This window comes from Schistocerca americana, chromosome 7 (assembly GCF_021461395.2).
Source record: "Schistocerca americana isolate TAMUIC-IGC-003095 chromosome 7, iqSchAmer2.1, whole genome shotgun sequence".
NCBI classification, from domain to species: Eukaryota; Metazoa; Arthropoda; class Insecta; order Orthoptera; family Acrididae; genus Schistocerca; species Schistocerca americana.
In genome coordinates, this window is record NC_060125.1 from 442,263,224 (window position 1) to 442,289,632 (window position 26,409).

The 26,409-nt window shown below is 40.6% G+C and overlaps 1 protein-coding gene across 4 annotated transcripts in view; it reads right to left on the reverse strand.

Moving 5' to 3' along the window:
* LOC124622133 (la-related protein 1B) overlaps positions 1-26,409 on the reverse strand; it is a 137,746-nt gene that overhangs the window by 20,371 nt on the left and 90,966 nt on the right. For all 4 annotated transcript variants that reach the window (XM_047147755.1, XM_047147756.1, XM_047147754.1 and 1 more), the window contains 7 exons: positions 20,691-20,877; positions 18,862-19,360; positions 18,326-18,465; positions 17,926-18,092; positions 16,288-16,504; positions 15,838-16,017; positions 6,474-6,694 (listed from right to left, as the gene is read on the reverse strand). In XM_047147755.1, coding sequence (XP_047003711.1) covers positions 6,474-6,694; positions 15,838-16,017; positions 16,288-16,504; positions 17,926-18,092; positions 18,326-18,465; positions 18,862-19,360; positions 20,691-20,877 — 1,611 coding nt within the window. The remainder of the gene's footprint in view (positions 1-6,473; positions 6,695-15,837; positions 16,018-16,287; positions 16,505-17,925; positions 18,093-18,325; positions 18,466-18,861; positions 19,361-20,690; positions 20,878-26,409) is intronic.

Here is a 26,409-nt window from a genome sequence, read left to right on the forward strand (position 1 = left end):
ACACACTTATCTTTATTCTTTAACAACCTCAACACTTTCTCTCCCATCAGCTTCACCTGGTGGTCCTCCTCACCCCAGTGTGTCACCTTCCTAGACGTTCACCATCCCCTCTGCAATGGCTCCATCTGCACCTCCAGCCACATTAAACCCACCAACCAACAACACTACCTGCATTTCAACAGCCGTCATCCCTTTCACACCAAAAAATTCCTCCCACACAGCCTAGTCACCTGGGGATGACGCATCTACAGCGACAAGAACTCCCTTGTTCAGTATGCCGAGGGTCTCACCAAGGCCATCACAGACAGGCACTAAACCCAGACCTCATCTGCAAACAGATCTCCTGTGTCATTTCCCCTCACATCCCCAACCCTCCTACCATTCGCAAGAAATGGCCACAAAGGAGTGCCCTCTTTGTTAACTAGTACCACCCCAGACTGGAACAACTGAACCACATTCTTTGTCAGGGCTTTGATTACATATCATCGTGCCCTGAAATGAGGGACCTCTTACTGGAGATCCTTCCCACCCCTCCTTAAGTGGTACTCCTTCGCCCACCCACTGTTCACAAACATCTTTGTCCATCCCTATGCCATTCCCAATTCCAACCCCTTGCCACAAGGATCATATACCAGTGAAAGATCCAGGTGCAAGACATGCCCAATCCACCTGCCCAGCAGTTCCCATTCCAGTCATGTTACAGATTTATCCCACCCCATCAGGGGCCAGGCCACCTGTTAAAGCAGCCATGTCATTTACCAACTCTGCTGCAACCATTGCACAGCTTCTTATATTGGCTGTCCACCAGGATGAATGGCTACCGCCATGCCATGGCCAAGAGCACCCTGTGGCACAACATGCAGCTGAGCGTAACATACCTGATTTCAATCACTGCTTCACTGCCTTAGTCATCTGGATCCTCCCCTCCAACACTACCTTTTCTGAACAGCACAAATGGGAGTAATCTCTAAAACACACTCTCTTCCGCTCCCAAATTATGCCAGCCCAACCTAAGTAACATACTGTCCCCACATCCTCCACCTAACAGTTTCCACCTCTCTGTCCTGTCATCTCCTCTCCATTCTCATGTCCCAGCCTTTTTGTTTTGCTTAGGTAACCAATTTCAGTTGCAAACATCTGCCTACACCTGTTATCTTTATTGTTATGGTTGGTTGCTTGCCTTTTGATATGTTTAATTTATGTACCATTTTGCCTGAAGCTAACAGAAAAAGTGGTAAGTATATTACTATCCTGCAACGTGAGTTCAACACTGCATAACAAAAACTTAACATTTGAAAGTATCCAGTAAAGAAACATTCAGGGATAGCTGTGTGAATTTGTTAATCTGAGAAAATATAGTAGGATCTTAATATTTCATAACAGACTCCAGCAGACAATGTAACTCTTATAAAACAACTGTGGATAAGTATTGGGCAGTTGTGCTACAGTAAACAACAACAACAGCCACTTGCATTTTTTTTAACCATACTGCCAACCACTGAGTACAAAATTAAATCTCTTTACTGGAAAACAGATGATAAAGCTATTTAGAACTATGTCACACAAAGCTCTTTCAGTTGCTTTTCACAAATTTCTTTAAATTTCTTTCTCATAAACACAAATGTGCGACCACACAAATACAGTATGTATTGCTCATGAAATTTCAAAATAAAACACACACAATACTACTGTGTGAACATTCCTGCTGCAAGGAAGACGAAGCTCTTCACTGCACTAGTTAACATTCATCTTTTATATTGCACATGTTCTACACTCACTTATGCATGTAACAGAAGTGAGCTCTAGCATGTGCATCACTATACATCTCTTACTCTAGTAACTACACAAAGGCTTATAAGAGATATGTAATGAAATCACTATTTTTAATTTATCCTGAGATAGAAGTTTATATCTGTTTTAGTATGTATATACTGCAAATATCAAAATATTCTTACAGTTTTATTATGTATGTGTTAGCAAAATCTCTCGTAGTCTAAACAGATGCACAACTCACACTAATTTGGCAGTATCAACTTTGTAGTGTTCTGATGACAATACCAATGATGTTTGCCTTCAAGATAAACTTACACATGAGAAAAACTAACCAATCTTGGAGTACTCATTTGCTTAGCTTGCTTTACAGCAGGCATCGTCAAGAGACATCTAGGTCAGTATAAGCATTCACTCTCATTTGTCACTTTCAAAGAGAGCGCTTGGACGTCATTATGTAACACAAGTGAAGTGCAAAAAGTGCACTGTCCTCAGAGGAATGACGGCATGTTAGACGCAATTATATATACTTATTACACAGTGCTTAAAACAGAAATTCAGCTTTGAATTAGTAGTGCTCAGAAAGTAGTACCAGACATTGATGCTTTAGGGAAAAACCAGAATAAATAGAATTCATTTAAATCTAGGGTTTTTATGTTTAACATGTGAACAAAAATGTCCCAAAATACATGTTGCTTGTCTGAAAATGACATTTACTACAAGACTACTTCAGTCATAAAAAATATCTTATTTCATACTTACGTGCCCCACATTCTTTGCATCATCAATTAAAAGAAATGAGAGTTTGATTTCATTGTTGTTTTTCATCAATGCGACTGTCTTAGGAAATAAATTTGCCACCAAAGGCATTAATAAGCCACTGTGAAGTGACATCTCCAAATATCTAAAATTAGCAGCCTTAGAACAGACTGACTGACAGCAGTTTCTTGCAATGGAGCAGCCTTGTTCCGATTCCTCCCTCCCTCCCCTTGACCTGTTGCTCACTGCTGTGGCAAGAGTGTGAACCAGTTCACACAAGCAAGGTGGTGAATGGGTCTGCTTTATAGAATGCTTAAATATACCTGAGAGGTTGCTATACCACATAAGGCAACTGAATCATTTCCTCCAAACTACTTTCACCATATATACTATCAGGGGGCGATAGGACAGAAAAGTATATTTTGGACAAGAAGTACCCATATTCTATATCGTATTTGAGAATTGTATTTCACCTCATCATTTACAGATTTTCTCATTAAGCCTTTCCCCTTCACAACATGATGTATAACTGTCTCTCTCTATTCTCCCCCCCCCCCCCCCCCCCCCTTCTATTCTTTAACTGTATCATTTGTCCCTATTTGTTCTCTGTCTATATCTTCCACTATTTCTGAATGATGTTAGCATAACACTTTCGCACTACCATTTCTTCCTCATACTGCCCACTGTGTGTGTGTGTGTGTGTGTGTGTGTTGGTTGGTTGGTTTGGGGAAGGAGACCAGACAGCGTGGTCATCGGTCTCATCGGATTAGGGAAGGATTGGGAAGGAAGTCAGCCGTGTGTGTGTGTGTGTGTGTGTGTGTGTGTGTGTGTGTGTGTGTGTGTGTGTGTGTGTGTGAGAGAGAGAGAGAGAGAGAGAGAGAGAGAGAGAAATGAGAAAAAAAACTGTTGATATGCACATCATCAGTTTGAACCAGATTGGGTAGAAAACTGGCTACAATCTAGTTAGAAGAGCCCCAAAACTTTGATGTCTTGACAGAAATCTGAACTCTGTGTCTCATAAACGAGAGTTGGTATGGCAGGGACATTTTCACATTCTGGGGATTTGTAACAAGTTAAAACCAAAATTCAACCTGCAATGCTTCCTTACATGCGGAGTGTGTTATCCACAGACCAAATCAATTTTAATTTGTCATTTATTTCCTTTCTAACCTTTTTCTATTAACCAGTGACTATTGCACTATCCAGCACCTCTGGACAGGATACACATGCAGTAGCAGAGGCAACCAGGAGCTCAACAGGCACAGAAGGAAAACATGTGGCAATTCAAAACGAACCAAGCCATGAGGCATGTACTTCCCCATTAAAGGCAAATATATACTTTTGAGTTTCTTTCCAACACAATAGTTTCAATTTTTCATAAATGTGCATGCATCACAGCAGATGTAGATACAATTCACTAAAATGCAGAAAAATATATTAATCTGAACCTCCCTGAGTGACAAGATTCGTGTGCAAGTTAAACATCTAACAAGAGTAAAGCACATGGTGGGTACATTGTTCTCAGACTGAGGACATCTGCAACAACCAACCTCAGAAAATCACAGCATTATTACAGAAGAATGGTAAGTCACAAATTATCAACTCAGTGTCCTTCATTTGCTTTAGCAGAGCACACCAAAGATGGAACCTAAACCTTGTTACACCTTGGCACTGTGTTTTGTCATACCACAATTTGGGCATGTCTAGCCCAGAGCCTTAAACTTGAGATATTACTGCTCCAAAAAGGCAGAACTACCAGCCAAAGAATGACGATGCTAGAACAACAGTGTGCAGGTAAGAAGGTGGTCAAATGAAGCTTTCTGCTTGATGGAGAATACTTCACTATGTGTCGCCAGGATACCCCTCCGGATTGATGTTTTGGAATTAGGTCAGCATCAACAAAATATTTTCACATTTGGAGGAAAAAGTTGGTGACTGAAATTTTGTGAGAAGATTGCACCACAATGGAAAACACCTTTGTTTTATAGATGTCCACCCCCAAATCCTATATTGTGTCCATGACACACTGTCCTCTATTTCTCGATAGTACAAAACATACTGCTCTTCTATGAACTTTCTTGATGTACTCCATTAATCCTGTCTCATAAAGGTCCCACACTGCACTGCAGGTACTCCAAAAGCGGACATACAACCTAATGTAGCAGACTCTCTAGTAGGTCTGTTGCATTTTCTTTCTACGTTTTATGCCAATAAAATGCAGTCTTTGGTTTGCCATTCCCACAAAATTTTCTATTTGCTCTTTTCAATTTACGTTGTTTGTAACTGTAATTCCTAGGTGTTTAGTTGAACTTACAGAATTTAGTTTTGACTGATTTATATTGCAACCGAAGTTTAAAGGATTCCTTTTAGCACTCGTGCGGATGACCTCACACGCTTCATTATTTAGGGTCACAGATATCTTTTCTAAATCATTTTGCATTTTTTTAAATCTTTAGATGAGTTTATTAGATGATAAACGACAGCATCACCTGCAAACAACCTAAGACAGCTGTGTTCAGATTGCCTCCTAAATCATTTATATAGGTAAGGAACAGCAGAGGGCCTATAACACTACCTTGAGAAATGCCAGACATCACTCCTGTTTTACTCTATGACTTTTCATCAATTACTACGAACTGTGACCTCTCCGTCAGGAAATCATGAATTCAGTCACATAACAGACGATATTCCATCAGCACGCAATTTCACTACAAGCCACGTGTGGCACAGTGTCAAAAACCTTCTGGAAATGTAGAAATATGGAATCAATTTGAAATCCTGCATCAATAGCTCTCATCACTTCGTGAGAGTAAAGAGCTGTGTTTCACAAGAACCACGTTTTCTAAATCTGTGTTGACTGTGTATTAATAGATCATTCTCTTCGAGGTAATTCATAATGTTAAAACACGATGTATGTTCCAAAATCCTGCTGCATATTGATGTTAACAATATGGGCCAGTAATTTTGTGAATTACTCCTACTACCTTTCTTGAATATTGGTGTAAAATGTGCAACTTTCCAGTCTTAGGGTACGGATCTTTCATCAAGCTAGTGGCTGTAGGTGATTGCCAAATATGGAGCTATTCAATCAGTGTACTCTGAATGGAACCTAACTGGTAAATAGTCTGGATCATAAGACTTACTTTTATTAAGTGATTTAAGTTGCTTCACAACTCTGAAGACATCTATTTCTAAATCACTCATGTTGGCACTGTTCTTGATTCAAATTTAGAATATTTACTGCAAATTTTTTTTTTTTTTTTTTTTTTTTTTTTTTTTTTTTTTTTGTGAAGGAATTTTGGAAGGCTGTGTTTAGTAACCCTGCTTTGGTAGCACTGTCATCAACAGTATTTCCATTGCTATCACACAGAGAAGACACTGACCGTGTCTTGCCGCTAGCATACCTTCCCTATGACCAGAGTCTCTCTGGATTTCCACACAAACTATTATAATCATTTCACACTGAAGTCACACTAAATTCTGAGCTTTGGTAAAATACCACCAATCTTGGAGATGCTGTGTTTGTTTAAATTTTGGCATGCTTTTTTCATTGTTCCTGCAACAGTGTTCTGACCTGTTTTGTGCACCAAGGGGGATCGCCTCCCTCTTTTGTTAATTTATATGGTACGGATCTCCCAATTGCTGTCAATTCTATTTCTCTGAATTCAAGCCACATCTGGTCTACACTTACACTGTTAATTTGGAAGGAGCAGAGACTTCCTCTCAGGAAGGAATCAAGTGAATTTTTATATGCTTTTTTGAATAGGTATATTTTTCATATATTTTTGGATGATTTGGGGGGTGCAACATACAATCTCGCTACGACAACCCTTTGTTCACTAATCCCCCCTCCCCATACCCATTTTGACACTCGCCATTAGCTCAGGATTATTAAGAAAACTATAGTCCTGACAAGTAACTAAAATAATATGCATAAAACTTACCCAATGGATGTAGTACGGGGACGATGCTCTCTCACATCCATGATCCATCCCACATGGTGCTCAACTGGAGGGTTACTACCATGTCTTGTTTTCCTCTTCCTTGGTGTTAGTGGATCAACTAGGTGCTCATCTTTCACCACAGGGAAGAAGCGCGCTGCCCGTCTACGATGAGTAAGATCTTTGGAAGGCCTTCCAGTAGGAGCTGGCCTTGTCTCTGCAACCTGGGAAGAAGTTGTTGATAAATCAAAGTAATTGTAGGTATTACTAACACATTAATTAAAAGACATTTTGTTTATTGAGGTAGTTCAAACATTGAACTTCAAACTGCTACAAATTTTCCTGTAAAGTTCATACCGTGTTAGAGAGAGAGAGAGAGAGAGAGAGAGAGAGAGAGAGAGAGAGAGAGTGTGTGTGTGTGTGTGTGTGTGTGTGTGTGTGTGTGTGTGTGTGTGTGTGTGTGTATGTAGGGAGGGTTGCACTCACTACCAAACAAAAGCTGCATAACGTTCACTTCCATCATTGTGTTCTCATAAATACAGCAACAATATAGCTATACGTGGCAGTCACATGCCTATCTTTTCAGAGGACACATTTGTAAGCACTAACATTTGCAATATTTTTTATGTCACCAAGCAGTTAAATACAGGTAAGAAATGTAACATATAATATTAACTGAACTCTCATTTCTGCTCGACAAAATAAAAGACACAAGAGTGCAAAGCAACCACATAGACCAAGTAATAGCCAGGTTTAAAGATGAAGTGAAAATAATTTACCGTCCAACCATATCACAAAAATTTCAACATGAAATTACCTATTTCAGCCATCACTGGTAATTTTCGAAAGCAGCCATCACTGATGTCTTTCCAACAACTGAAATGTTCTTTTCTTAAAGAAGATGTTCTGGGAAACTTTAGTTTCCACTGCAGTTTGTAATTCTAGTATTGTAACTTTTAGCTGCTTGCAGCACCAACCATTAGTTTTCTCTGTTAAGCTACGTTCACACTGCTGCATTTGTCGCAGAAATTCGTACCTGACACAAGTAGCGGATAAAAGTATCTCGGCATATGTACAATGTGATTTTGTCCAGTGACATGGACCTGACAGAAGTAGTCAATGTGAGCATTCTCACTGGTGCCAAGTAGTGAGCCAGTTTCACGGAACACAGTGTCCAACACAGGACTTTTATTTCTTGCACTAGCAATGCGAATTTAAGGGAGAATAATAGGAGAAAGGAAAGTAGGTGGCGGGTGTGTAACTTTCTCAGTAAATGGTGCATTCACAGAGCTTACTGTTCAGTGATAAGTGACTTAAAAAGTTCAAGGGATTAAGGGTTTCAAAAATTTTGTTTGTATGTCTATGATCAACTTTGAAGTATTATGAGATATGACAGCTCAGTACTACGCATTAAAGCATACAAATTTTTGAGAAAGCTATAACCCCGGATGAACAACTTGTCATTACATTATGCTTTTTGGCTACTGAAGATTCGTACCTAATGTACATGCATAGGATAAATACAAGATTAGTGAAATAATACCAAAAGTGTTGGTTTGTTTACATTCTCCACCGAGACCAGCGAAATGTAGGGAACCACTTCCATATGTACACGAGAAATGTTTGTTACATTCATGGATAAATTGAGACCTCAGGTAGTGAATTTTGTTGTTCAATTCTTTACCTGAAATTCTGAATAAAGATGCAAATTGCAGAAATGCACGGCAATGCAGTTTTTATAATCGGTGTATGTATGATCCCATAATGAACGACTTTCATGAAATACTCCAATTAGTCTAACGGTATTATTTTTGTCCAGTCCATCTTCACAAATTGCTACTAAATTTACACAGCTGATCACTGTGAGCAGCTGATCAAGCAGATGTAGCACTATGAGTCTGCCTGTCGACTGATGGCACATGGCCGGCCGAAGTGGCCGTGCGGTTAAAGGCGCTGCAGTCTGGAACTGCGACACCGCTACGGTCGCAGGTTCGAATCCTGCCTCAGGCATGGATGTTTGTGATGTCCTTAGGTTAGTTAGGTTTAACTAGTTCTAAGTTCTAGGGGACTAATGACCTCAGCAGTTGAGTCCCATAGTGTTCAGAGCCATTTTTTTTTGATGGCACATGTCGGGAAGGGGGTGGAGGTGAGGGTGACAAATAACAGGCACATGTGCCAGAACGGAATATTTCTTGGAATTCTAGCATCCATGTCGCAGGCACATACTGCAGAAACTTAAAAATTGTGCCACACCTCATCGGCTACATGTGCAGGGCACAAGTCTACGTGCGAATCACAGTGTGAACAAACTTTACAGAGATTGCGCTAGCTCTCAGTTTTATTTCAAACTGCTTAGGCTAGTATTTTGTTTAGTATTTATATATATTATACAGAACTGAAGAGGAACAGGGACTGTGCTTGGCAGTGTTGTCCAGTCATCAGGGCATCAGGCCGTTGCCCTGGGCTGCAGTGGTGCAGAGGCAAATGCTACGGCACATCTGGTGTTGACTGGGATCCCTAAAGAGCACTAGAAAGCACAGTGATCTGATTCTAACTATGTTCTCAGCCCCTCTGGTGACTGAGAAGGGCCAGGGTTGTGAATGTGGGTGAAAAGAACAACGGTACTGGACACACAGCTCTCCCTTTATGCTTCGATAGCCCATTGCTTCTCCTCCCCTAGGAAAACTTGTCTGCAAATCAGTTTTTGTCAGCAAATGCAGAACACTATTCAAAAAGGTAAGAAATATGGGTTTTCTGGCCAGTATCATTAAGGCCTTTAATACCTGAATTGATTATTCCCTCAGCAGCCCAGTATCATTAAGGCCTTTAATACCTGAATTGATTTTTCCCTCAGCACTAAGACACTCCCCGAAACAAGATCATTTTCTGATGTACCCTCTCCACACCACCCAATGCCCTGTAACCTGCAGATAATCCTTGGCAAACCACGACATTTCCAAACCATTTTCTTTGCCTTGCTTGAATTTCATTTGTGCACTGGGCATCCCCATCAGCAAGCTTCCCAAGTACATTACCTGCACCAAATTCCCCATTTCTTGCTTGTCAACAGTCATCCTCAAATGTTTCTCCCATTCTGATATCAGCATCACTCTTGATTTCTGGGTGTCGATTTCCATCGCATATTTCGTTCCAGTTTCCACCAACTGGTTCATCACATGTTGCAGTTGTCTTTGATTTTTGTCAAGCACTAGCAAGTCATCTGAATAATTGATTGTGTTAACAAACTGTTGTCCTGTTCTCGAGTTCCCGCATCCTTTCAAAATTTCTCTCGCCAGCTATTCTCTGTACAAGTTGAAGAGACTCGACTTCTTATTTTCACACTCTTTCTCCATAGTTCAGTTGCAGCTTTACTCTTTGCACCAGGTACAAGTTGAGAATTAGTCTATGGCTTAAGTTGAGAATTAGTCTGTGGCTTCTCCAATTGATTCCTCTCTCCTTATGGATGCTCATCAATTTCGTCCAGCTGATTCTGCCGAAGGCCTTCTGCTTAACTTCTTCGTTAACAGCCAAAACTCCCTAAAACAAAATCCTCACCAAGCCGATGGCATATCTGGTTACTTTTCCTTCCCTAAAACCAAACTGGTCCTCTCCTATTACTAAGTTAATTTTTTGTTCTACCTATCTATTGAGTATTCTTGCAATGGTGTTCACCAAGTATGAGATCGGACTGGTTGTCCTGTAATCCCTACATTTCTTGGCTGATTCTTTATTTTCAAGAGCAACCATTCTGAAGTCCAAAAAGTCCTTAGATCAATCTCTAGTTTCATAGATTTTGCTGATGAGTTGCATCAGCACTTTCAAATCTCTGTTTCCAGTACCTTCCAGCAAATCCAAACGCATTTCATCTCTTGTAGGTTTCTTCCTTGTCAGGTCATTCATAGCCTTCTCTAATTCCACTCTAAGAATGCTTGGCCCTTTTTCATCTTCGTGAATCATCTCTTCCATGTTTATTTCAATGTCTTGCAGACCTTGTTCAGTGACCATTTGTCCTCTAGAGTCTTCTATTCTGAAGGTCCTCACTCCTTTATTGGAATCCCTCCAAACTCCTTCATTTACTGGTACCTAAGGCTGTACCTTCTTGTTTGGAGTTCCTCTTCTCCAGCTTTCATTAGTGACCCAGGATTTCCTCACTCTCTTGGCTTCAGTCTCAACTTCACTCTTTGAAGTATTCAACAAAACCAGCTTAACACTTCAAAACTGCACTTGCATTTTCACCTTTCACTTCATTTATTGCTGCTCCAAGGATTCTCTTACCACTTTATTGTTTCTCTCTGGGCTTCTACAGGTCTCGTCTCTACTTTCTTCTCCCATGCTGTCAGATCCTCTTCAACCTTGTACTGTTGTCTGCAACGTAAAGGTTGTGATCCGCATCAACATCGTCAGTCAGCATCTTCCACACTGCCCACAAACTTCTGTCTGATGAGTATGTAGTCTATCTGGTAACTATTAACATCTCCTGGGCTCTTCCATGTGTACAATTTAGTCTCCATTTTCTGAACAAAGTGTTCATCATGACCGAATTGCTTCACCGACCGAATTGCTTCACCGACCGAATTGCTTCACCGACCGAATTGCTTCACCGACCGAATTGCTTCACCGACCGAATTGCTTCACCGACCGAATTGCTTCACCGACCGAATTGCTTCACCGACCGAATTGCTTCACCGACCGAATTGCTTCACCGACCGAATTGCTTCACCGACCGAATTGCTTCACCGACCGAATTGCTTCACCGACCGAATTGCTTCACCGACCGAATTGCTTCACCGACCGAATTGCTTCACCGACCGAATTGCTTCACCGACCGAATTGCTTCACCGACCGAATTGCTTCACCGACCGAATTGCTTCACCGACCGAATTGCTTCACCGACCGAATTGCTTCACCGACCGAATTGCTTCACCGACCGAATTGCTTCACCGACCGAATTGCTTCACCGACCGAATTGCTTCACCGACCGAATTGCTTCACCGACCGAATTGCTTCACCGACCGAATTGCTTCACCGACCGAATTGCTTCACCGACCGAATTGCTTCACCGACCGAATTGCTTCACCGACCGAATTGCTTCACCGACCGAATTGCTTCACCGACCGAATTGCTTCACCGACCGAATTGCTTCACCGACCGAATTGCTTCACCGACCGAATTGCTTCACCGACCGAATTGCTTCACCGACCGAATTGCTTCACCGACCGAATTGCTTCACCGACCGAATTGCTTCACCGACCGAATTGCTTCACCGACCGAATTGCTTCACCGACCGAATTGCTTCACCGACCGAATTGCTTCACCGACCGAATTGCTTCACCGACCGAATTGCTTCACCGACCGAATTGCTTCACCGACCGAATTGCTTCACCGACCGAATTGCTTCACCGACCGAATTGCTTCACCGACCGAATTGCTTCACCGACCGAATTGCTTCACCGACCGAATTGCTTCACCGACCGAATTGCTTCACCGACCGAATTGCTTCACCGACCGAATTGCTTCACCGACCGAATTGCTTCACCGACCGAATTGCTTCACCGACCGAATTGCTTCACCGACCGAATTGCTTCACCGACCGAATTGCTTCACCGACCGAATTGCTTCACCGACCGAATTGCTTCACCGACCGAATTGCTTCACCGACCGAATTGCTTCACCGACCGAATTGCTTCACCGACCGAATTGCTTCACCGACCGAATTGCTTCACCGACCGAATTGCTTCACCGACCGAATTGCTTCACCGACCGAATTGCTTCACCGACCGAATTGCTTCACCGACCGAATTGCTTCACCGACCGAATTGCTTCACCGACCGAATTGCTTCACCGACCGAATTGCTTCACCGACCGAATTGCTTCACCGACCGAATTGCTTCACCGACCGAATTGCTTCACCGACCGAATTGCTTCACCGACCGAATTGCTTCACCGACCGAATTGCTTCACCGACCGAATTGCTTCACCGACCGAATTGCTTCACCGACCGAATTGCTTCACCGACCGAATTGCTTCACCGACCGAATTGCTTCACCGACCGAATTGCTTCACCGACCGAATTGCTTCACCGACCGAATTGCTTCACCGACCGAATTGCTTCACCGACCGAATTGCTTCACCGACCGAATTGCTTCACCGACCGAATTGCTTCACCGACCGAATTGCTTCACCGACCGAATTGCTTCACCGACCGAATTGCTTCACCGACCGAATTGCTTCACCGACCGAATTGCTTCACCGACCGAATTGCTTCACCGACCGAATTGCTTCACCGACCGAATTGCTTCACCGACCGAATTGCTTCACCGACCGAATTGCTTCACCGACCGAATTGCTTCACCGACCGAATTGCTTCACCGACCGAATTGCTTCACCGACCGAATTGCTTCACCGACCGAATTGCTTCACCGACCGAATTGCTTCACCGACCGAATTGCTTCACCGACCGAATTGCTTCACCGACCGAATTGCTTCACCGACCGAATTGCTTCACCGACCGAATTGCTTCACCGACCGAATTGCTTCACCGACCGAATTGCTTCACCGACCGAATTGCTTCACCGACCGAATTGCTTCACCGACCGAATTGCTTCACCGACCGAATTGCTTCACCGACCGAATTGCTTCACCGACCGAATTGCTTCACCGACCGAATTGCTTCACCGACCGAATTGCTTCACCGACCGAATTGCTTCACCGACCGAATTGCTTCACCGACCGAATTGCTTCACCGACCGAATTGCTTCACCGACCGAATTGCTTCACCGACCGAATTGCTTCACCGACCGAATTGCTTCACCGACCGAATTGCTTCACCGACCGAATTGCTTCACCGACCGAATTGCTTCACCGACCGAATTGCTTCACCGACCGAATTGCTTCACCGACCGAATTGCTTCACTGAACAAATTCCAGTAGCAGCCCTTCTCTGTTGTTTCCCTTCCCTAATCCATTTTGTTCCGTGATATTTGTTTCACTACCTTGTCTGACCACACCCATGATTATGGTGTTCACTGCTGCTCTGCCATATCGGCAAGTACATTTTAACTATCAGAATGTCCACGGCTCCTGCAATTATTTTCACAACCACTGAACAATCACTATGACACACTACTTTAGTCAAACTCTGCACTGCTTCATGTCCCATCACTATAGCTATTCTACATTCAAAACTTTTTCATTGGAATAAAACACTGTGTAATTACCTGACAGTATTTCACCACTACCTGTCTACCTCACTTCACACTTTCCAGTTTTCCCATTCTTTGAAATGTTCTTAGATTCCATCTCCCAATCCTAAAATTAAAATCATCATCTCTCTTTCTGACACTACATGATGTACTGTCCACCCACACGAATGGGGACTTTTTTTTTACTCCAGCATTACTGTCAGTCTTCTGACATTCAGGAATAACAATAATGTAATAATCTTTCCATTTCATTCCCTTACTGCAGTATCACGGCCAAGGAACCAGACTATGATTGGTTTTGCTGTCTAAAGCATCATTTACTCTGTGCATCAAGTCGATACTGCTGCCTGATACCAGTCTACCCACTTTGTCCACTGCCTACCCCTACAACATGGACATTGCATGGACTTTCAAATTTCTCCCTTTTTTAACCCATCTTTACTTCTAATTGTCCTTTCTATTATTTTAAACTGAAGCTGACAGTTTTTATGTGGTACTATTTTTGACAGCCTACTCCGACATCCTCTCTTCACTCCTGTCTCCCCTTGTCTTCATGACAGATGCGTCCCTCTCAACTAAGTGTTTATTGAGACCTTTCCAAATTTCCCCAACCTATTTCTTTCTTCTCTCTGGAGAAAGAATGTTGAATTCTGGAAGACAGTAATTCTATTTTCTACTTTTAAGTGTTTCTATCGGCAGTATGAGCATTTTTGTCTTTCAAAGGTAAGTGCTGTCCATCCATTCAGACTCTTCTAATTTTAATCCCTTTCTTAATTTTATTTTGCATTTTATTCAGCAATTTTCACAGAAGATTTGGGGAAACATGCTAATGGCTTGCTGTCATACTAGCTGGCATGATAGAAAAGTTAAATGCCATTAATTTCTTGGCCTTGTGCACATGTCCCAAAGCTTCATCACATGTCTCTAGGTGGATCTGCTCTAATTCTGAATTTGACAGCACAGGTCTCGAGACAGTTAACTGTGCACATGAATAGTGTCATAGACAAAAACATGGCTCATTTTTTGTCTATGTAGATAAATACTTTGTGAGGTGCTAAAATTTTCATACACTTTACAATAAGAATTTCATACTAGCCATCAACTTAAGAGTATAGAGTCGCTGAGGTTCAAATTACTACATAAATGTCAAAATTTTACAGATATTCTGATCTGGTTATAAATGCATATATTGGAATAGGTATTTTACACTTACAGTATCAGTAACCACTCAGAATTCTGGCTAGGAATTAAAACAAAGCAGAACTACTGAGATAAGAGCCTTAGTTTCCAATGTACTTTCAGCTTATTACTAAGCACCCATCATTACACATAAACACTAAGAAATGTTTTACAAATGCAACAAGCACCAACAATCTTAGTAAGTGTATGACCAGTTATCAGGTGCCTCAGTGTTATTTGTAGCACAGTATGCCATTACATATACCTGTGTATCTGATCTCTGTCTAGTGGAAGAAACACAGCTTAAAGGGAACTCAAAATTAATTTTACTCATTCTTAAGTGATTTTCAATGGTCACTTTGTCCACTGGTGATAATTCTTACTAATGCATTTAATGCCCACTAAAGATTTCTAATCTATTTTCTTATGCAATATTTGGAAGGGGATCTCAGGTTTCTGTATGCCATTGAGCTGGAATCTGTGCCATTACATTAACCACCCACACCAATTACTTCACTTGACACCACCTTGAAAACTGTTGTTGTTGTTGTTGTTGTTGTTGTTGTGGTCTTCAGTCCTGAGACTGGTTTGATGCAGCTCTCCATGCTACTCTATCCTGTGCAAGCTTCTTCATCTCCCAGTACCTACTGCAACCTACTACATCCTTCTGAATCTGCTTACTTGAAAACTATGCCTATACAAATTCCAGCATGTGTGGAAAACACACTGGCATCAAAAGCAATGGTGGGATGATGCATATGCAAGTTTACATTGTATGTGGAAATGCTACCGAATTCCATGTCTGATTACCACTGAAGAAAAATGGGTGTAATAATGTTTAGAGTGTGTATTTCATTTAAAAAGCTTGCAGTGTGATTTTACTAATTTATTGAAATATTATTCACCATTAGCAATGTAGCAGTACTGGTATGATGTCAAACAATTCCACCAGTCAAAGAGTGTATAAAAACAAGCCAGCAGCATACCTCTTCTGATGCATGAGGTATTTCCTCTTCTTTTCCAAAATCATGTGATTCTGTTGACAGTGAAGGAGGTGGAGGAGGAGGAACTTCTGGATTCAATTTCTTTGGAAGACGTGGAGCCATTTTCTCAAAATCTTCTCGAGTAATCACATTTACTGTCTTGTAGCTACCTGTCTGCTGCACCTGAAAGTGCAGCCATCCTTTAGTAACTACAAAATTAAAATGCTTTACATTAACACATTTGCAACTGCAATGTGGGAAGAGAGAAAGTATTATCACTTGTCAGATTGTTACAGTATGCTACTAGTAAAGTAGGTATTTGCATGAAAGATACTGATTTAATGAATACTGAAAGTGATTTGGGAACATGATCAGAGAAGAGGCAGTAATTCTTAAGTATTTATGATATTGAAGGAAGACATAACAAAACTACTTTGAAAAGTAGTAACTTACCCACTCATGTTCTCTCCAGAGATCTTCTTCGTAATAATGAAGACCATCATTGATTGCTTGTGCTAGATCCTGAGTTATTTTGACTCTTGTGGTCCAGTCTCCTGTGCGGTCATAACCTTCGTGCTTTGGGTATCTTGATGGCTGTGACGTCTGAGTTACAATTAAGATCTTGTTTATTTCTCGGTCACTTAACTCGTAGTCAGATTCATCTTCAGACCTACATAAATTTTCAAAATTAACAATAGACATCCCTTAGTGCCTCATTATTATTGCTATAGCAGTTAATATAGAAGTTATGTGAACCACACAAAATAAGATCGGCAGCTCCAAGGCAAGTTTATAAGCCTCTTTACTTCCCATACAATATTTTTTTCTTGTTGCAACTCTGTACGCAGCTGTCTGCTTCAACTCTGTACGCAGCTGTCTGCTTCAACAGGATTCACAGATGCAAGACTGACATCAACCTACAGATTGGTTTGTAAACCATACAAGGAACACTATTATTTGACATGAGATTCATGCTCAAACCTTCCTCTGAGTTGTTAATATACTCAGCCAACCCGTTTCAAGTGGGCATAAAGCTCAATCCTTATATTCCCTCCAACACATTAATACTTTACAGTTGGAAATACCACCTAGCCATTATACTTAATAAATGGCCCACAAGTAAGCAGTATTAGGCCACAGCGAGTATGGACTTTGAGTGTCAAGTGAATACAAGCAGTTCATGGAACGGTTTTCACTATGACTGTTACCAAATTTCACAGAAGTTAACAAACATTAAATAAATAATATTACGTAGAGACAAGGAAATTGACACTATCCTCTGATACTGACCAACATTTCTCCTGATTGTGAAGTTAACAAAGCTCTTACAATAAACCAAAGCTTGATCCCTCGTCAAGTGGAAAGAGGGAATTGAAAAGTAACTTCTGTTTATCCTCTGCTGCAGTTTGGAAAGTTAATTTAAGAAATTGAAACAGAAAGAAAAATTTTTATTTGTGCAAGTCAGTTAAAATTCACTGGATAAAACATCAGTTTTCTAATACACAAGGAAGAGTGAATACAATTGAAGCCACAGTTCCAAACTAAGATTTATTCTTTTTTTTGACAACGTAAGAGAGGAAATGTCATTTCATTCGTTCTCAATTTTGAGTTTGTAAATGCCATCAAATTTCACAGAAAAAGTGTGGTATCTTTGAACTGGACTAAAGAGTGAATCAAACAGAGCAGCACAAACACAAAATTAATGTGCTGTGTGGATTGCCCCCCCCCCCCCCCCCACGAGAAACAATTGTCCATTAGGGACACACAACTATTTCACAAACTGAACCTTCAGACAGGCAGTCCTCTCCTGGTATATGATCTTGAAACTTCAAATTTGTTGTAATCCATTAAACATTAATCCTGTTAGAAATTAAAATACAGTACATGAATAGGCACCAAATATTTCTTATTCCCTGCAGGTTACCAGCCTCAAGTAAGTAACATCGAAATTTTACAGCTGGCTGTTACATCTAGTATGTGATTGCCATGTAAAATGTAGGAAAACGGATGTCACGAAATCAGAAAAACCAATAGTGGATATTATTACTTGAAAAGACGTGTTTACAAAGACAGAAAAATGGGAAAGCTTACCAATCAGTGAATGTGTTATGCCTTCCCGATGGAACTGGATTGTCCAGTTCTTCATCAAATTGAAAATTGAGATCTTCACGATCTTTAAACTGATCTTTCTCTCTCTTTTCATCATTTTTTTTCTCCTCAGCTTTGTCTTTTGTGGGTGGTTTCACCTTCCTTTTAACCTGAATGAAATTGAAACATGGTGTTTGAACGTCTGCATGAACCAAACCACTTACTTAAAAAAAACACCTACTTTTTCCAGACTTTTTTTTATTCCTGGGGTAGTTAAATTGAAGTAGCCGACCTTAGTATTTTTTCACCACTGACCAGATCCCATCATGCTTAAAATGTTTAGCACAGAAAAACTAATTTCTATTTAAATCACAGTCATAATGATTGAAACCACACTAATTACCTGCCGCCAAATATCATCGGGAGATGCTTCCCCTAGCGGTATAGGTGTCTTATTTTTATCCACCTTGGCCTGCTCTGCAGCAGGTGCAACATTTCCTTTCTCCAACATCTGATCTGTAGGAGAACTTGTGCTGGATTTGCCTGGGAAATGAAATACACATTTTACACTTGTCCCAACACATCCAACATAATACAGCCTAGCAATATGCAATGAAATCTCAGTTTGTTATCTGTCCACATATAGTTCCTTAAGACTTCAAATGTCTTTACACCATCATTGATTATGCAGGATCTAAATGTTTTTGACTTTTCCCTCAAGCAGACTTGCTGCATATTTTGTAGCCAAAAGTTTATTCTGTCTTGCACTGCACAAACTATATGCAGTACACCAATTGGAATAACTAAATATAAATCTTTTTAATTTTTATGTGTGTTACTGATTAGGTTGATATAAAAAATGAATTTGCACAAACTTTTCCGAATTCTCTAAATCAAGTTTTCTGAACATAGCAAATCATTGTCTGACAATTTGCTTACCTTCTGCACACATTCGTTCGCTAGGAATGTCTTCAGGCTGTTTGTTAGAGCTACTATTGTCATCTTCTGATTTTACTGCTACTTCTGTGTCAGATTTTTCTCCTTCCAGGTCTGAATCTGCTTCTTGGCCATCAGCTTGTCCCCTACTTTCTACCTGAAGCCGTACATTCTCTGGAACAAACTCTGGAACATCTGGATTCAAGGTATCCACTAAATGGGCAGGATTTTGGACAGGTGGTGTAGCTGTCATATTCACTCCCGGTGAAGTTATTACCGTTCCTGCATTAGCAACCCTGCTAGCAGCATAGCTCTTATAACCACGCATAGCAACTGCCGGAGGCATGCAAGGTACCGAGAAACTTGCTGGTGGGAAGTGGTGAATGCTACTCGGTAACTGATGTGGCATCATCATTGTACCATTCATACTAGCAATTGCCATTGCTTGTCTACCTGTAGGATCTTGAATAGGCCACTTAGTTGGATTGTCTTTTGTCCGTACCTGTGCAAGAAGGCAGAAGATCATGAATCATTATTCTCAAAGTTTACCATTAACACTTCTACTGTTGGGGTATCTTATTCTGGAGTATTACATTGAGGAGGGGGTAGTGGCGAAGGATATCGTCACATGGAAGTGCAAGATTTTAGTAGTCCCTTTATGAAAAAGTGATGTATTTGTTTTTGTACGAAGTGATGGATTACAACAGTACTGAGGAGAATAGGAGAAAAGACATCAAAAAATATCCACAGATCTAATTCTGAGCAAAAAGTACCATTACTGAAGTAAAAGGTAACACAGATATGACGAGGTAAAGTAAATTCACTTGCCATTACAAATATTTACCCTTACAGAATGACAAAAACAATTTCTTAGTAAGTGGTATGTGATAGGAACAAAAGTTGTTACAAATAATGTTTCAGAGAAACATGTACAAGTTAAATTTTATTTTTGAAACAGTCCATAGAGATATAGGATGATTCAAGTATAAATTCCATGTTGGTTGCTATTAGTCTCTGCTTGTCCCTTCTTCCTGATATAAGCATACTTGCTTAAGCTCTCAGTAGATGATCTGCATGTACTAGGTAGTCATTTTTGTGAACGCACTCATGGTTGCCTTTTGGACATCAGTCAACTGTCAAGGCACATTTATTTGGCAAAATTAATGAATAACCATACTAGTGCTTCCACTATTGTCACATTGAAAACAAAATAAACAGCTTTCAGTTACATTCTCATTGAGATATGGACTTTGACTTGGTAAAAGTAATTTGGTAACATTAAGAAAATGTTGAGTATATAATAAATAAATAAAAGAGTGCTTTGTCAAATCATTAACACGATACCTGGCAACAAAAAAAAATCAATCTTATGCACACACTGTTACCATTTAAAATATTTTGTATCAAAATCCAAGAACATTTAATGTAATCTACATACTTCCCTAAAAATTTATTGCATTTGGTGTTTTCCAAAGAATTAACAGCATGTAGCCTATGAGGTAAACACACTATTATTTCACTTCATAGATATGTTGGTTCAACTGGTGTTGGCAACACTGGAACTTACATTTCATCAGTCAGACTAATGTCTGAACATCTTGTATTAATCAAGTTCCAATTAGTGTCAACATTTGAGTTTATTCTGCTGACATCTGAGTTTATTTTGCATTATAAATTAAACATTTGGGATTACTCTGCTGACATCTGCGGTTATCTTGCATTGTAAATTAAATTAATTTGGTCAAGACTTAACAATACACAAGCATACTTATTAATAACTGTAAACTTTCTATCATGCAAAATTTAATAATCAAAACAAAACAAAAACTGACCTTAAAATCAGTTATCTCCAAAACTTCTGAATCCCTTATTGCATCCATGACAACTTTCAAATCCGTACTCAATGCCTGAACACGATGGAATGAAGCAATTAAGTTTATTGGAAGATAACCATCTGAATCCATCTTCCGCCGAAGAAAAAAGTCTCTTAACAGATTTTCCTCACTGAAGTAGTATTCACTGCAAATGCAAGGAAATTTCAGATTTAATTACTTTTGTTTACTGCAAGTAGAGGTGAATTTTGCACTCCACTACCTCCCACTAAAACAAGTTTAATGTATTTCCCGAAGAGATGATAACACCTTTAAGTAGAGGATGTTTCACATACAACATGAGCACAATGTGCATTGTTGTTCACGAACCAATATACTGGGAATGTCAGCACTGGTCACCTGTTGACACTCTGCCCCCTTTACTCAAGACTAACTGAACGAGTTAGGATCAGTTGCGGAACGACATCCGACAAAACTGTTTCTCCATTTAGCACTTCAGACTGTGCACACCTCTGTAAGCAGATTCCACTGATGTTGTTGTTGTGGTCTTTAGTCCTGAGACTGGTTTGATGTAGCTCTCCATGCTACTCTATCCTGTGCAAGCTTCATCATCTCCCAGTAACTACTGCAACCTACATCCTTCTGAGTCTGCTTAGTGTATTCATCTCTTGGTCTTCCTCTAGAATTTTTACCCTCCACACTGCCCTCCAATACTAAATTTGCGATCCCTTGATGCATCAGAACATGTCCTACAAACCGACCCTTTCTTCTAGCCAAGGTGTGCGACAAAATTTCTCTTCTCCCTAATTCTATTCAATATCTCCTCATTAGTTATGTCATCTACCCATCTAATCTTCAGCATTCTTCTGTAGCACCACATTTCGAAAGCTTCTATTCTCTTCTTGTCCAAACTATTTATCGTCCACGTTTAACTCTCATACACGGCCACACTCCATACAAATACTTTCAGAAACGACTTCCTGACACTTAAATCTATACTTGATGTTAACAAATTTCTGTTATTCAGAAACTCTTTCCTTGCCATTGCCAGTCTACATTTTATATCCTCTCTACTTGAACCATCATCAGTTATTTTGTTCCCCAAATAGCAAAACTCATTTACTACTTTAACAGTCTCATTTTCTAATCTAATACCCTCAGCATAACCCGATTTAATTCGACTACATTCCATTATCCTAGTTTTGCTTTTGTAGATGTTCATCTTACATCCTCCTTTCAAGACGCTGTCCATTCTGTTCAGCTGCTCTTCCAAGTCCTCTGCTGTGTCTGACAGAATTACAATGTCATCGGAGAACCTCAAAGTTTTTATTTCTTCTCCATGGATTTTAATTCCTACTCCAAATTTTTCTTTTGTTTCCTTTAATGCTTGCTCAATATACAGATTGAATAACATCGGGGAGAGGCTACAACCCTGTCTCACTCCCTTCCCGACCACTGCTTCCCTTTCATGCCCCTCGACTCTTGTAACTGCCATTTGGTTTCTGTACAAATTGTAAATAGCCTTTCGCTCCCTGTATATTACCCCTGCCACCTTCAGAATTTGAAAGAGAGTATTCCAGTCAACATTGTCAAAAGCTTTCTCTAAGTCTACAAATGCTAGAAACGTAGGTTTGCCTTTTCTTAATCTTTCTTCTAAGATAAGTTTTAAGGTTAGTATTGCCTCACGTGTTCCAACATTTCTACGGAATCCAAACTGATCTTCCCCGAGGTCCGTTTCTACCAGTTTTTCCATTCGTCTGTAAAGAATTCGCATTAGTATTTTGCAGCTGTGACTTATTAAACTGATAGTTCGGTAATTTTCACATCTGTCAACACCTGCTTTCTTTGGGATTGGAATTATTATATTCTTCTTGAAGTCTGAAGGTATTTCGCCTGTCTCATACATCTTGCTCACTAGATGGTAGAGTTTTGTCAGGGCTGGCTCTCCCAAGGCTATCAGTAGTTCTAATGGGATGTTGTTTACTCCCGGGGCCTTGTTTCGACTCAGGTCTCTCAGTGCTCTGTCAAACTCTTCATGCAGTACCATATCTCCCATTTCATCTTCGTCTACACCCGCTTCCATTTCCATAATACTGTCCTCAAGTACATCACCACCCTTGTACAGACCCTCTATACACTCCTTTCACCTTTCTGCTTTCCCTTCTTTGCTTAGAACTGGATTTCCATCTAAGCTCTTAATATTCATGCAAGTGGTTCTCTTTTCTCCAAAGGTCTCTTTAATTTTCCTGTAGGCAGTATCTATCTTACCCCCTAGTGATATTCGCCTCTACATCCTTACATTTGTCCTCTAGTCATCCCTGCTTAGCCATTTTGCACTTCCTGTCGATCTCATTTTTGAGACATTTGTATTCCTTTTTGCCTGCTTTATTTTCTGAATTTTTATATTTTCGTCTTTCATCAATTAAATTTAATATATATTCTGTTACCCAATGATTTCTACTAGCCCTCATCTTTTTACCTACTTGATCCTCTGCTGCCTTCACTATTTCATCTCTCAAAGCTACCCATTCTTCTTCTATTGTATTCCTCTCCCCTATTCTTGTCAATCGATATTAATATCCAAACTAAAATTGAAAACTCACAAAGTAACTGAGCCAAATACTGTTGCTCAACATCAGTGAGGGAACAGCTTATTGCAGTATGCACACAATATAGGGGTTGATCCTGAAATGTTATTGTTATCATCATCATCATTGAAGACTGATTATGCCTTTCAGCGTTCAGTCTGGAGCATAGCCCCCTTATAAAATCCCTCCATGATCCCCTATTCAGTGCTAACATTGGTGCCTCTTCTGATGTTAAACCTATTACTTCAAAATCATTCTTAACCGAATCCAGGTACCTTCTCCTTGGTCTGCCCCGCTCCTCCTACCCTCTACTGCTGAACCCATGAGTCTCTTGGGTAACCTTGCTTCTCCCATGCGTGTAACATGACCCCACCATCTAAGCCTGTTCGCCCTCACTGCTACATCTATAGAGTTCATTCCCAGTTTTTCTTTGATTTCCTCATTGTGGACACCCTCCTGCCATTGTTCCCATCTACTAGTACCTGCAATCATCCTAGCTACTTTCATATCCGTAACCTCAACCTTATTGATAAGGTAACCTGAATCCACCCAGCTTTCGCTCCCATACAACAAAGTTGGTCGAAAGATTGAACGGTGCACAGATAACTTAGTCTTGGTACTGGCTTCCTTCTTGCAGAAGAGAGTAGATCGTAGCTGAGCACTCACTGCATTAGCCTTGCTACACCTCGCTTCCAGTTCTTTCACTATGTTGCCATCCTGTGAGAATATGCATCCTAAGTACTTGAAACCGTCCACCTGTTCTAACTTTGTTCCTCCTATTTGGCACTCAATCCGTTTATATTTCTTTCCCACTGACATTACTTTCGTTTTGGCGATGCTAATCTTCATACCATAGTCCCTACATTTCTGATCTAGCTCTGAAATATTACTCTGCAAACTTTCAATCGAATCTGCCATCACAACTAAGTCATCCGCATATGCAAGACTGCTTATTTTGTGTTCACATATCTTAATCTCACCCAGCCAGTCTATTGTTTTCAACATATGATCCATAAATAATACGAACAACAGTGGAGACAGGTTGCAGCCTTGTCTTACCCCTGAAACTACTCTGAACCATGAACTCAGTTTACCGTCAACTCTAACTGCTGCCTGACTATCTATGTAAAGACCTTTAATTGCTTGCAAAAGTTTGCCTCCTATTCCATAATCTCGTAGAACAGACAATAACTTCCTCCTAGGAACCCGGTCATATGCCTTTTCTAGATCTATAAAGCATAGATACAATTCCCTGTTCCACTCATAACACTTCTCCATTATTTGTCGTAAGCTAAAGATCTGGTCCTGACAACCTCTAAGAGGCCCAAACCCACACTGATTTTCATCCAATTGCTCCTCAACTAATACTCGCACTTTCCTTTCAACAATACCTGAGAAGATTTTACCCACAACGCTGATTAAAGAGATACCTCTGTAGTTGTTACAATCTTTTCTGTTTCCATGTTTAAAGATTGGTGTGATTACTGCTTTTGTCCAGTCTGATGGAACCTGTCCCGACTCCCAGGCCATTTCAATTATCCTGTGTAGCCATTTAAGACGTGACATTCCACTGTACCTGATGAGTTCCGACTTAATTTCATCCACCCCAGCTGCTTTATTGCACTGCAATCTATTGACCATTTTCTCCACTTCCTCAAATGTGATCCTATTTCCATCATCATTCCTATCCCATTCTACCTCGAAATCTGAAACATTACTGATCGTATTTTCACCTACATTGAGCAACTCTTCAAAATATTCCCTCCATCTGCCCAAGGCATCCACAGGATTCACCAGCAGTTTTCCTGACCTGTCCAAAATACTTGTCATTTCCTTCTTACCTCCCTTTCGAAGACTGCTAATTACACTCCAGAATGGTTTTCCAGCAGCTTGACCCAATGTCTCCAACCTGAGTCCAAAGTCTTCCCAAGATTTCTTCTTGGATGCTGCAATTATCTGTTTGGCTTTGTTTCTTTCTTCAACATAACTTTCTCTGTCTACCTGAGTTCTAGTATGTAGCCATTTTTTATACGCCTTCTTCTTCCTTTTACAGGCTGCCTTGACTGTGTCATTCCACCAAGCTGTTTGCTTCCTCCTACTTTTACACACTACTGTTCCAAGACATTCTTTAGCCACTTCTAGTACTTTGTCCCTGTACCTTGTCCATTCCTTTTCCAATGACTGTAATTGACTACATTCAACTAACTGGTGCCTTTCTGAGATCGCTGTTATGTACTTGTGCCTGATTTCCTTATCCTGAAGTTTCTCCACTCTTATCCTCCTACATATGGACCTGACCTCCTGGACTTTCGGCCTCGCAATCCCAATTTCACTGCAGATTAAATAATGATCAGTGTCATCAAAGAATCCCCTGAATACACCTGTGTCCCTCACTGCCTTCCTGAATTCCTGATCTGTTATTATATAGTCAATGACAGATCTGGTTCCCCTGCTTTCCCAAGTATACCGGTGAATGTTCTTATGTTTAAAAAAGGAGTTTGTGATTACTAAGCCCATACTGGCACAGAAATCCAAGAGTTGCTGCCCGTTCCTGTTGGCCTCCATATCCTCTCCAAATTTACCCATAACCTTTTCATACCCTTCTGTTCGATTTCCAATCCTGGCGTTAAAATCACCCATGAGCAGAACACTGTCCTTGTCCTTTACTCTAACAACTACATCACCGAGTGCCTCATAAAAACTATCCATCTTATCTTGATCAGTCCCTTCACAATGCGAATATACTGACACAATCCTAATTTTCTTGCTAGACACTGTCAAATCTATCCACATCAGTCGTTCGTTTACATACCTTATTGCAACTACGCTGGGTTCCATTTCTTTCCTGATGTAAAGCCCTACACCCCATTGTGCTATTCCTGCTTTGACTCCTGACAAGTAGACCTTGTATTCTCCCACTTCTTCTTCTTTCTCACCCCTTACCCGAATGTCACTAACAGCTAAAACGTCCAGCCCCATCTTACTTGCAGCCTCTGCCAGCTCTACCTTCTTCCAAGAGTAGCCCCCATTGATATTAATAGCTCCTCATCTCATTACCATTTGTTTGCCAAGTCGTATCTTAGGAGTCCCTGGTTTGTCAGTTAGAGGTGGGACTCCGTCACCTCCAAAGG